This window comes from Hipposideros armiger, unplaced genomic scaffold, assembly GCF_001890085.2.
Source record: "Hipposideros armiger isolate ML-2016 unplaced genomic scaffold, ASM189008v1 scaffold_110, whole genome shotgun sequence".
NCBI classification, from domain to species: Eukaryota; Metazoa; Chordata; class Mammalia; order Chiroptera; family Hipposideridae; genus Hipposideros; species Hipposideros armiger.
Window position 1 is genome coordinate 1,142,893 of NW_017731460.1, and position 12,767 is coordinate 1,155,659.

At 36.2% G+C, this 12,767-nt stretch overlaps 2 protein-coding genes across 5 annotated transcripts in view; one reads left to right on the forward strand and one right to left on the reverse strand.

Moving 5' to 3' along the window:
• ZWILCH (zwilch kinetochore protein) overlaps positions 1 to 11,192 on the forward strand; it is a 38,155-nt gene extending 26,963 nt beyond the window's left edge. The window contains exons 14-18 of one of the 2 annotated variants that reach the window (XM_019647264.1): positions 3,588 to 3,724; positions 4,853 to 4,948; positions 6,142 to 6,254; positions 9,741 to 9,856; positions 11,106 to 11,192. In XM_019647264.1, coding sequence (XP_019502809.1) covers positions 3,588 to 3,724; positions 4,853 to 4,948; positions 6,142 to 6,254; positions 9,741 to 9,829 — 435 coding nt within the window. In that variant the 3' untranslated portion in view covers positions 9,830 to 9,856; positions 11,106 to 11,192. The remainder of the gene's footprint in view (positions 1 to 3,587; positions 3,725 to 4,852; positions 4,949 to 6,141; positions 6,255 to 9,740; positions 9,857 to 11,105) is intronic. The other variant, XM_019647266.1, reaches the window with a different exon arrangement.
• The window catches only part of LCTL (lactase like), a 13,675-nt gene continuing 12,013 nt past the window's right edge, over positions 11,106 to 12,767 (reverse strand). For 2 of the 3 annotated variants that reach the window (XM_019647262.1, XM_019647263.1), the window contains exon 12: positions 11,217 to 11,356. In XM_019647262.1, the coding sequence (XP_019502807.1) occupies positions 11,241 to 11,356 (116 nt within the window). In that variant the 3' untranslated portion in view covers positions 11,217 to 11,240. Of the gene's footprint in view, positions 11,357 to 12,767 lie in introns of all 3 variants that reach the window. The other variant, XM_019647261.1, reaches the window with a different exon arrangement.

Consider the following 12,767-nt stretch of genomic DNA (forward strand, 5'->3'; position numbering starts at 1 on the left):
AAAACGACAGCAACTTGTCTGTTCCCCTTCCCCCAATTCCCCAGCACTGTTCCCATCCCCCCAATTCCCCAATAAAAAATTAAAAAAAAAAATCTTTAAAAAAAAAACCAAAACAAATACAAGGTAGAGGGCCGGCTGAGTGGCTCAATTGGTTAAGAGCTCGCTCAAGAGTTTGAGCTCTGAGCAACAACAGTTCGATGCCCGGCCCAAGCTGAGCTGTTGCTGAGCTGCCAACAGGTGGCAGGATGGCTCATCAAAAAAAAAACACACACAAAAAAAACAAGGTATAAAAACTCCAGCTGTGTCTATTGTGCAAAGCAAGACTCAACTGAATTCTTTTGAGGTTTAATTGTTGCTTTTCAAATTTTAAACATTTTATTAAGGGTATATCTTTTTAGTGAAAACAGGCTCTAACAACAAATATATATATATAATATATATATTATATATAATATATAATATATCATATATATTTCATATATATTATAGATATATGATAATGTAGGGCCCACAGAGGAATGGTTTTGGTACTTTTTTTTTTTAAGATATTTATTGGGGAACAGTGTGTTTTTTCAGGACCCATCAGCTCCAAGTCAAGTAGTCATTTTCAATCTGGCTATGGAGGGCGCAGCTCAGTGGCCCATGTGGGGATCGAACTGGCAACCTTGTTGTATGAGCACTACATTCTAACCAACTGAGCTAACCGGCCACCCCCTGATATATTTTTTTTTATTTAGAAAAGTACTAACATTTTTGAAAGTTAGAATACTGTATAGGGCAAATATACCCTAAATCTCATTACCCAAATATAAGTACTCTTCATTTTTGTTAATTTTCCTCTAGTCATTTCATATACCTGTTGTTTTTGTGTTTTTTTAGTACGGTTTGACTCCAAACTTTTGACACAGTAGTCCTTAAACTTGAGAACATCCAGGAAGGCTTGTTAAAATGATAATTCCTAGGCCCCAGTGACTCAGTAGGTCTAGGGCTTGGGTAGGAATATGTCTTTTTAAATAAGCCACCTCCTATTCCAAATGATTCTGATGTTTTTCACTTACTATATTAGTTTACTATCACTATGTAACAAATTACTACAAACTTAAAAGCTTAAATGAACACAAATTTATTATCTTAACAGTTTCCAGGAGTCAGGAGTTGGGCGAGTTTTAGCCTAGTCCTCTCTGCTCAGTGTTTACAAGGCTGAAATCAAGGTGTCAGCCAACTTGCATATTCATCTGGAGGCTTGACTAGGGAAAGATCTACTTCCAGGTTCTCTCATTTATTGTTGGAAGAATTCATTTCCTTGTGGCACTATGACAGAGGTCCCCATTTTCTTGCTAGCTGTTGGCCCAGGACCAGTCTCAGGTCATAGAGGTTGCTTGTAGGTTCTTACTATGTGGCCCTCTCTACAACATGGTAGGCATTTTGTTTCTTCAGAGCCAGTATAACATCTCCTACTTCATTTTCTTTTAAAGAGCTCACCTGATTGGATCATAGTAATGACGACAATCTCCCTTTTGATTAATTCAGAATCCATCAGTTAGTAACCTAATCATGGAAGTGACATCCCATCATATTCAGAGGTTCTGGCCTCACTCAAGGGGAAAGGATTATACAAGATGTGTAAGGGGGTGGGAATCTTGGGGACTATCATAAAATTCCACCTACCACATTTACCATGGATTATTTCCTTAGGATGGGTTCTCACAAATAGAATTAGAAGGGTTGAGCACCTTATGCTTGGCAATACATTGCCACATTTCTAAAGTGGCGCACCCATTTACCAGTAACATATGTGAGTGGAATCTTATCAATATATTTGCTCAATTTCTTGGTAATATAGGTTTGCTACCTATTTTTAGAGGTGGACACCTCTGTCAACCTAGCAAGAGTATTGAAGTTAAGAATTATCTTATGGGCCTTTTGAGCTTCCTCCTTGCTTGGCCAGCTCCAAACTCTTTGGAGTGTACTTTCTCTTCTAATAATGGAAATAATAATGGAAATAATGGGAAAAAAATAAAAAATATTTCCTTGAGCCCTTCTCTACTGCTTGGACCCACTTCTGCTTCTTTGAAATGTATTTTTTCATCTAATAAACTGTCCTTTTCTGCAACTTTACCTCTTTGGTCCGTGTCTCCATTTTTCAGTTCCACGAGACCACAATCCCGGGGATACACACAAAAACACACATCAAAAAATCCTGTTTCAATAGTATTATACTCTATTACAATTAGCTGTAACTGCACCTTTTCTTAAGAATGATCTCATCTCTTCCTTTGTTTCCTGCACTTCCTCCTTCTTTTCCTCCCCCTCTCTCTCCACAGCCCTGTTCTTTCTGCCTATGGTAACATTTTTAAGTCTTTCATGTAGTTTATCCATTTCAACTGAGTTGTCAAATATATTGTAGAATTGTTCATATTATTCCCTTTTTATCTTTTTTAATTTGAATAAACTCTATAGTGATGTCTCCATTTTCATTTCTGATATTGGTAAATTATCAGTTGTCTCTTTTTTTCCTTGGTCATGACTAGAAGTTTATTGATTTTATTGATCTTTTCAAAGAACCAGCTCTTGGTTTCATTGATCTTCTCTTTTTTGTTTCTTTTTTTCTTTTTGTTTATTTCACTGATTTCTGCTCTTATCTTTATTATTTCCTTCCTTTTGCTAGCTTTGGGTTGTCTGCTTTTCTTTTTCATTTTCTAAAGGCAAAGCTTAGATTTTGATTTGAGAGCTTTTACCTTTTTTTTAAAAGATTTTATTGGGTAATTGGGGGCGGGGACTAGCATGGGGAATTGGAGGAAGGGGAACAGACAAGTTGCTGTCCTTTTGTTCTTCAGTCTAGTTGTGGAGGACGTTGCTTCACTGGCCCAAGTTGGCACCATCATTGCGCTCTTCCTGGGCGAGGCAGATCAGTCGCCAGCTTCTGGCCGCTCACACTGGCTGTTGGCCACACGGTAGCCCATGGTAGCCCATAGCAACCCACTGCCACAGGGGCTGCAACCTACGCTGTCGCTGGTAACTCTCACGGCAGCCCAGCTCCAGGTTGAGCTGTTGTTCAGCATCTTAGCTGTGGAGGGCAGTGTTACTGGCCCTCATATGTGGGATCCGAACCGGGGTCCTCTGGCATCCTAAGCCAGTTCTTAACCATCGTACTACTCAGCAGGCCCGCTTTTACCTTTTTTAATGCAAGCATTTAATGCTACAACTTCCCTTCAGGCAGTGGTAACCTTGAGCCAGCTTGCAAAAAAAAAAAAAAAAAAGAATTGTGGATTTGCTATTCCACCTGGAGAGGCTGATGGGTGGCATTAGTCTCCCACTGAGGCCTCCTTTGTAAAGCAGTTCTGTGATTTGCCCTCATCAGAGAATATGTATAAAGGTTTTCTTAGAACATCCTCAGTGAAGACTGTACTTACAGGTTAGGTAGAGGAATAGTATTGAAAGGTGGTATATTCTGTCTCGCTATTTCCTGTCTTTTTTTGCCCTGTGAATGAAGCATTCATACTTAGGTTTAACAGTCAGAGCCATATTCTTTCCAAAGATTCCACTTTTTTAATTCCTTATAATACTTATACTTTTTTTCATTCCAGGAATATTTTATTTCTCCATCAGTAGATATACAAGAACAAGTTTATCGTGTTCAAAAACTCCACCATATTCTAGAAATATTAGTCAGTTGCAAGCTTTTCATTAAACCTCAACATGAGCTCCTCTTTTCTTTAACACAGTAAGTATTTCTCTGTTGTTTACCTATGTAAAAATGTATTTTCTTCTGAAATAGTTGCAGCCAAAATATGTGCCTTTTTTATTATCAGTTAGGATAGAACCTATGCACCCTGTTTTTACAGTATCACAATGGCTCTTAAGTCACTCTCATAGGAAGGAAAGGCTTTGGATCCAGAAGAAATCAGGTTTGACACTTGGCTGTAGCACTTCCAAATGTCCAGAGGAAGTTTCCTTGCACTGTGTCTTGTTTTCTCATCTATAACAGGGATCTAATAACCTCATGTTTGTTGTCAGGATTAAATGATGTAAAGCATATAAAGTACCTGTCACTTAACAGGTGCTTAATAAATATTAGTTCTGTCCTTTTTCTTTACATCCTTATATATTTGGGCCAAACTGATTGCGAGCCATCAGTACGAGTATGATAACTGAGTTGAATTAAATATAACTGGACCTCTCTGTCAATAGTATTGCTGTAATTTTAGAGATTTCTGCCAGTCAGTTTGGAATAACCCTGATACATGGGTTGCTTGTGTCTTATGTGTATTGGAGGCCTTAAACTGGAAATAGGTGAACCTATTTCCAGTGGAAGGAATGGGTTTCTTTTTCCCTGTGAAAGTAAATGTACCACTGCCTTTTCCAAAACTAGACTTTGCCTCAGTCATAAAGGGAAAAATTTGACATTGTTATTGGTTTTTTTATTTTCCCATTAAAGGTAAGTAGTATAATAAATAAGTTAACTGTTTAATTCCCCAGATTCTGAATACCATGACGACTGTATCTTTCTCTTTTGCCTCTTTGTTTTTCTCTTTCTGATAGGTCTCTCTCCATACTTAAACCTTTATTTGGGCTCAACTTAAATATATTTTATATTTATAAGAAATATGTATATTAATTTTTAAAAAGCAAATGACATTTCCTTTTAAAGAAAAAAAACATAGCCTATGTTTTTTTGGGAGTTGAAGGTATTGTGTGTTTGTTTTTTACTTTTGTGTCCCTGAAATTATTCTGTTTTTAATGTTGTGGTTAGTGGTATTCAATAAAATGTCTTCCTTATGAGCTTTAGACTACCAGAAAGCCTTTAGTGGCATTTTTTCCCCCAAAGAGGTTCATTTTTTAATTTTTTTAGATCCTGTATAAAATATTATAAACAAAATCCTCTTGATGAGCAACACATTTTTCAGCTGCCTGTCAGACCAACTGCTGTAAAAAACTTATATCAAAGGTAAGCAATTTAATAATTAAATTGTACTTTAATGGTTCTAGGCAGTTCCGGTGTCTGTACCATGGGGACCTTGTGACCCAGAGCTGCTTCACCTTTGGAACCTTAATCGTCTTACCCCTTCTCTGGCCACAGTCTGATGGAGTTCTCCAACTCTGCCTTCTCCCAGACCTTTTGTCTTGTCTACTCTTTTGACCGTTGGGCCTTCTAGACGTTCATTTTTCTCTAAATTTGTAAATTTTTTGCTGGACACGGTAGAAAGTATAGCCAGAAGGGAAATGACAGATTGGGAAAAACGTGATCAGGGTAATGACAAAGTCAGGGGTATGGCAGTGACAGTGAGAGAAGAGTTTGGGATTGGGGATGTAGAGAACTGTGAGGCTAAGATGACAGATTGGCCGTCCAAGTGGACCCTGAATTTTCCTCAAATGATGGTCTCCCCTCAGTATATATAATATACTTGAACTTTGTCTTATACTAAAGTCACTCTATTTCTACCCTCCCTTTATTTATTTCCTTCTTTATCCAAACCTCAACAGTTCCCATGAAACTGCTCTGGCAAAGATCACCAGTGGCTTTCTAATTACCAAATCCAATGGACACTTTCCAGTAAAACAGTGTTTTCCAGTCCTGGTGTCATTAGCTGGCCTACCAGTTCTTTCTCTTTTAGTAAGCACTTATAAGGCATTTGGCATTTAATACAATTGCTTTCTTAAACCTATCTCCTTCCTTCGTTTCTGTGACATAGCATTCTCTCTTAATTTTAGTTCTACCTCTCCAGCCCACCTCCAAGACAGAATAGTTCTCTATCAAATTCTTCTTCTGTCTGCTTCTTATATGTGCGTTTTCACCAGAACTCTATCCTCTGCCCTCTTTTCTTCTTAGTTTCTGTCTTCCCTGGGCGATTGCATTCATACTCAAGGCTTCAGTTCCTCTGGGCTAATGAATTCATAACCCATATTTCTAGCTTCTCCTGAGCTTCAGACCCATGTTTCTAAATGCCTATTAGATGTGAATCCCCAACTTCAGTGTCCTGTACATAGTCCATACTCTAAAATCCGAATTTAGAATTGTTACCCGTTCATGTCTTCTTCCTTAGTGCTTATCACATGAGAACTTCACTAGATGACTATAGAAGGAAGAAAGGAAGGAAATAACCAGGTTTCTTTTTCCCTTTGATTTTTTTTTTTTCTTAGTGAGAAGCCACAGAAATGGAGAGTGGAAATAAATAGTGGTCAAAAAAAGGTGAAAACAGTTTGGCAACTGAGTGACAGTTCCCCTGTAGACCATCTGAATTGCCACAAACCTGGTAAATATGGTTTGTAATCTTTTTAGATAAATTGAAAATGAAAATAAAATTTTACTGGTAGAGACTATTATTTTAGCTCTTGTGCTCAATTTTAATTAATTTTCCTGAACTCTAGGTGTAAAACATATTTATTCTGAAAAAAAATCACAAAGGGGTGCTTTTTTTCATTATCCTAAATAGAGGAACTTTTATTAAAAGAAATCAAGCAATAGGGACATAGGAGTAAAAATAGGTTGAGAAGATTAAAATGCCATACTTCACACTTTTGTGCCCTGTTTAAAATAGTGATGATATTTCTGCCGTAATGACTTTTCTGTGTCTGGAGTAATGGTGAGATTTCTAATATTCTATCAAAGATGGTTCACGTTAGTCAAAGAATGTCTTTTAGCCCCAGGTGTAATTAGCTGGCCCACCAAGTCTTCCTCCATCAGTAAGCACCTATAAAACTGCTTTCTTCACACAAGTGGATTGTATGGTGCTGTTGTCTTTTATTTGTATAGGTCTTAAATGTCTGCATTCAAGTATTGCAAGGATTATCCAAAATCAAATCTGATGGTTTTAAGACAGAATCCCAGAAGATTTCAAAAGCCTATAGTTAACTACTGCTGGGAATACAAATAGTCCTATTTAAGTGATTGATACCTTGAAAATTATTTCCAGAAAATGTTTATCCTTCTCCCCAAAATATATTTTGATTCAGGAATAATGAAACCTCTCAACTAGCATTGGGATGTCTCTAGCATATGGCTAAACTGTATAAGTTCTAAAGAAACTGAAAGAATTTTCCTGAGAATCATCAGTTAAAATCATGCTGTCTTTTCTAAGTGATATAATACATGGAAGCTATAAAAGATTGAAAATCAACTATATAAAAATAGAAGCATTCCTGCATAGCAAAAAATACAAGAGGCCAAACAACAGACAAATGATAAATTAGGAAAAGAAATTTGCAGCTCAAGTTCAAAAAGGAGCTATATTCCCTAGTAAAGACATTTCAAATCAGTAAGAAAAATATTAATAACTCAATAGAGAAATGGTCAAGTAAAATGAACAGTTTACCAAAAAGGAAATTCAAGTGTCATCTCGAAAATAAAAGATGCTCACTTCCACCTATATGAAGAGAAATACAAATTTATGTGTTTTGTTATATATCATGTTCCACCTGTCAGTTTAGCAAAGATCAAAAAGTTGGATGTCACAGTGTTGCCAAGGACATGGGGGAACAGGCAGTCAACCTCACACATTGCTGGATGGAGTGTAAAGTTGTATAGCTCCCGTGGAAGGCAACATCCACCAAAATTTTACAAGAATACATTTTTTGGCCCAGCAGTTTAATTAATAGGAATTTATTCCACACACATAACCAGACGTGCAAAAAGACCTACAAACAAGGTTATTAACTGTAGTATTTTTACAATAGCAAAATACTGGGAAAAAAACATGGAGAATGGGGCATAGAAAAAGGTCTGGAAGGATACAACCAAATTCCTGAGGTGTGCAATGGTGAGGACAGAGGTGGTTCTCAGCTTTGGCTGAACATTAGAATCATCCGGGGAGTTTTTAAAGTTCTAATACCCAGACGAAGTAAATCAGAATCTCTGGAAATAGAGCCTGGACATCAATAATATTTAAGTTCTCCAGGTGATTGCATTGTGCAACTAAGGTTGAGAAACCACCAGCTTAAATATTTTATTTTATCTCCTTATGTTATTTCAGGTGCTTTTTTTTAATACATGTATTACTTTTATTAAAAAGAAAGTTTTAAGGACATGAACATATGTGATACATTTTTGGAAAATGCCTTTTTAAAATTTTATTACAGAAAGATTAAATCTCTGTTATGAGGAAATTCGTGCAAGATTAAACACCTTTTCCCAATGATGCTAAATAAGTGAAGTATACTGAACATATCTTTCAGAGTCTTTTGGATGCAGTTCCTTTCCAAAAGAGTGAAAGTGATTTTGAATTTTAGAGTTTAAACAATTTGATGGTACATTGGTCCAATGACTCTCTTTATGAAAATAAATCATTTTTATGAAATTGTATATTTGTGTGCTTAGAAACGCTGAAACTCCATTTTATTTTTATTTTATTTTATTATTTTTTAAAAGATTTTTATTGGGGAATTGGGGGATGGGAACAGCGCTGGGGAATTGGGGGAAGGGAAACAGACAAGCTGCTGTCCTTTTGTTCTTCAGTCTAGTTGTGGAGGACGTCGCTTCACTGGCCCAAGTTGGCACCATCATTGCGCTCTTCCCTGGGCGACAGATCAGTCGCCTGCTTCTGGACAGCCACTCACTGTGGCTTCTGGCTACACACGGTAGCCCATGGCAACCCACTGCCACAGGGGCTGCAGCCTACGCCGTCACTGGCGACTCATGGCAGCCTAGCTCCAGGTTGAGCTGTTGTTCAGCATCTTAGCTGTAGAGGGCAGTGTCACTGGCCCTCAGACGTGGGATCTGAACCGGGGCCCTCTGGCGTCCCAAGCAGGGTCTTTACCAATGCGCCACTCGTCCAGCCCTGAAACTCCATTTTAGCTTGAACCTTATAACCTCTTCTACCCATCATACATTCTTTGTGTATTTGTCTAGAAATTTTATTCAGAGACCTTTGGCCCAAAGCAAGACCAGCTGTTAAAGGAGGACTTCATTTGTATTCAAACACAACCCTGGTTGTAAACATTAAAGCCCTATAATGATTTATTTTTTTGCCAAAGATCATCTGCATTTAAGAAGTTAGATTTTCTATTTCACTGGACTGAGCACTTGTTGTTGAATACTAGTTTTTCAAGATATCTAATGGTATGATACTCTTGAGTAAAACAGTTGACATTAAAAGCAGGAAGACTTAAGAAAGAAAAGTGTACCTTTATCTGTCATGGGAAGAGAGAATAATGATTGGGAGTTAATGGGGGAGGAAAACAGTGTCCAGTAAAGTGCTCTTTACCCAGTGGGTGCTCAGCAAATGCATGCTGATGTTGGTGAGAATATGGAAACCAAAATGCTGAACCACAAAGAAGTGGATGCAATTTCATCTAAATGTTAATTGTACCATTTATATAATACAACAGTCATCAGGAGAAAAAAAGACGGATATGTGTCTAGCCCTTAAGACTACAAATGCCAGGTAGAAAATGTTTTCTGAACTATATGTTAAGATTAGAAAAAAGACCATTGTTTAGCCATAGTGGATGAGGCAGAAAAAAATAAAGCAGTAGGTTCCCAAATTTAAAATATATAATTTTTTAAAAATCTACTTTATATTTTAATTTTTTAGTCATATTTTCAATGTATCAAGAAGGTTAACTTAAATATTTAAAGGAATTGTCCTTTCTGATTTTTGTCTAACAAATTCTCTTAAAGTAGAATACTTACTACCTATGTTATTTAGACTACCTCTCAATTATTATAAAATTCAGCAGTATACATGGTAGAAAAGCCAGCAGGGTGGTAAGCAATTCTGATCTCACTATCTTTCTGATTACAGATTTTTCTGATTTAACATTAAACAGTAGCCTGGAAGAAAGGATACCCTATACTAACATGGTTACCTGTAGCCAGGTGCATTTCAAGTGAAGTGTGCTGATGGGGATCCTCTGTCAGGTAGTGTGTTCACATTTTGTTCTTTTCAAATACTTCGTAATGTGTTAAGTACCTTAAGTTTTAGTTCTTTCTACAACAGAAATTCTGACTTAAAACATTAGGAGTATGGATTACTTATCAGTAATCACATAAAAGGCTTACCAGCTGTTACTGAGCCGTGCAAGTCTTTAATTTCCTTTCTACCTTCTGTAGTCAACTTAATAGGTCAGTTTAATCCTAAAACCAGAGAAACAAAAACATTTTTTTGTTGTGTGGTAGTATCTTTGTACTTTAAATCTGGGTATAGAGTAGAAAAAGAGTTGAATTTCAAAAACATTGATGGAGGGGGAAAACCCTGAACAGGCATATCAGTTTGACATTTAAAGCAAAGGTTTGTTAAAAGCAGTTTTACCCCAGCTCCACTGTAGGACTAAGCCCCCCTGATATAAATACCATTTTAAAAATATTTAATTTGAGATAGTAGTAACCAAAAGGATTAATGAGGTAGTATTTTCTACTGTGTTACTGTTTTTGTGTTTCAGAGACAACATTAGATAGAATCAGAGAAGTAAAATGCCTGATACTATTCTTTCTTTTTTTTAATTAAATTTTATTGGGATGACAATGGTTAGTAACGTTATATAGGTTTCAGGTGTACAATTCTGTAATATATCATCTACATGTATATATTACATTGTGTGTTCAGCACCCAGAGTTAGTTCTCCTTCCATCACCATATTCTTTCTTAAGCCGTGTTTTGTTCCCAAATAAATGGAGATTAGTTAATTTTAGCATAGTTAAAAATAAAATGATCCCTTATTTAAAAAAATATATCTATCTAGTTAAAGAACAGATATATAAATTAAATATATAATATTTCTTTGAGATATTTCATTGAGTGAAGCCGAATTGAATTTAGAAAAGTGTATATGCTCATTTGCTTGGTCCCTACCTACTGCTTTTCCCTGGTTGCCTGATAGGATTTACAACCTGAAAGGATTGTTATGTATAGATGATCGACTCTATCCACCATATGTAGGACAGTGCTGAGATGGCATTCATTTCTGTCTTAATGTTATGTTTCAGGACAGATTTAAAAGTGAAAAAAAAATCAAGTCATAAAACAGTTTGTACACTATGACCCCTTTTGCCAAATGAAAGTAGGTGCATAATATACAGTAAGATATTAACTTTAAGAGGGGTAGACAACAGGTGATTTTTATTTTGTTTATTAAATGCTTGTTTTTATTTTCTAACTCTTAAATCCCAGCATAAGCCCAAAAAAAGAAAAAAGAAAAGTAATTATTACAGACCCTGAAAACAGAAATGTGTTTAAACCTTCAAAGCCGAAAAAGGAAGAAGTTTCAGAAGATTCTCTCTGCAAGATGAAGCTGCAAAATGGGCCTCAGCTCTGTCTCTGCAGGAGGAGCATTAGGAGAACCGCAGCGATTAGCACACAGAGGCTGCAGACTGTAGGTACCGCGATCTCCGTCGCCATCTGCATGTGACTCCGCAAAGGCTCTGAAACAGGAGTGAGAACACCAGCACAGAGGGGATCATTTTAGCGAGTATAGCTTCATCCTGAAAGCTTTAACTGTATTGGAAAAACTTGGAAAATGGCATCACACTTTCTGATTATTCTCATATGCTGTAAAAGAGAACCTAGTGAATTAAATGTTATAAAAAATTACATGAGGGCTATGGAAAATATTTCAGAAAATATGGGATAAAGAATGCCTAAATTGACTCAACCATTGGTACTGTAATAAAGTCTAAATGTATATTAATACTTGTACTTACCATAATTAATGTCAGAATATTAACAGCTATATTCCATGGTTTGTATAATTTTCACTGGGGGGATTGGTGAAAGAAAAATCCTTGGGAAACATTTCCAACCTTTCAAAGATGTTACTATGTATCTTAAGAGGGATAGGAGTTTCTATATTAAAATTTTGTATGATAATTCTTGCATAGTTAAGTAACAGTCTTGAAGAGTTAAAAGTTAAACATATATCATGGACATGAATATAGTAGTGGGCATTGATGTAATGATACCCGCTTTTAGGTCTTGTGCCTGGCACACTGGTTACCAAGATAAATAAGGCACAGGCCCTGCCTGCTCTCATGGAGTTCATAGGCTCAACAGTAAATTCTCTATCATGCCTCTATATAATAAAATAAAAATTTATTTTAATTTTATGGAATATACATTTTTAATATTACCTGGTTATTTAGATGGGGGCAAAGGGGTGGGCACAGTGGTATAAAAATAGCTGAATTGGTGGGACTTTGTTTAGCACTTTCCACCTCTGATACCACATTAAAGATGAGTTTGTTAAAACAGAAAGTACATTTCTCTGACAGAGAAATAAATACAAAATTTTTAAGAAAATGATATGTGTTGCCATGTGTTGATGTATATAGTTGTATCTTTGTTTCTGTATATCTCTTAGACTTTTAGGGCCCATTTCACAAGAAATGATGCCTTCTATGAGGTCAAGGACCTTGTTTTGTTCATTGCTATATCCCCAGAACTTAACACATCCTCTAGCTAATAGTGTTTAACAATGGCTTGCTGAGCGAGTGAACATAGTATCTGGAGTGTTCTTTGACGTTTCTTCATTCCATTTGGTATAATGGTTGAATTTTCCCCCTCCTTCCACAAAACCCACTATAACAAAATAGTAGATTTATAAGTTTACAGTATGATTCAGAAAGGATAAAACTATAGAGTGGATAAAATATTTCTTTTTCTGGTAGGTTTTTAAAAAATATTATTTAAAATGCTTATAAAATAGAAATTTGTCATTGCTTTAAAGTAAAGAAGAAATTCATTTTTTTTTTTTAAGATTTTTTTTTTTTTAATTGGGGAATTGGGGGGATGGGAACAGTGCTGGGGAATTGGGGAAAGGGGAACAGACAAGTTGCT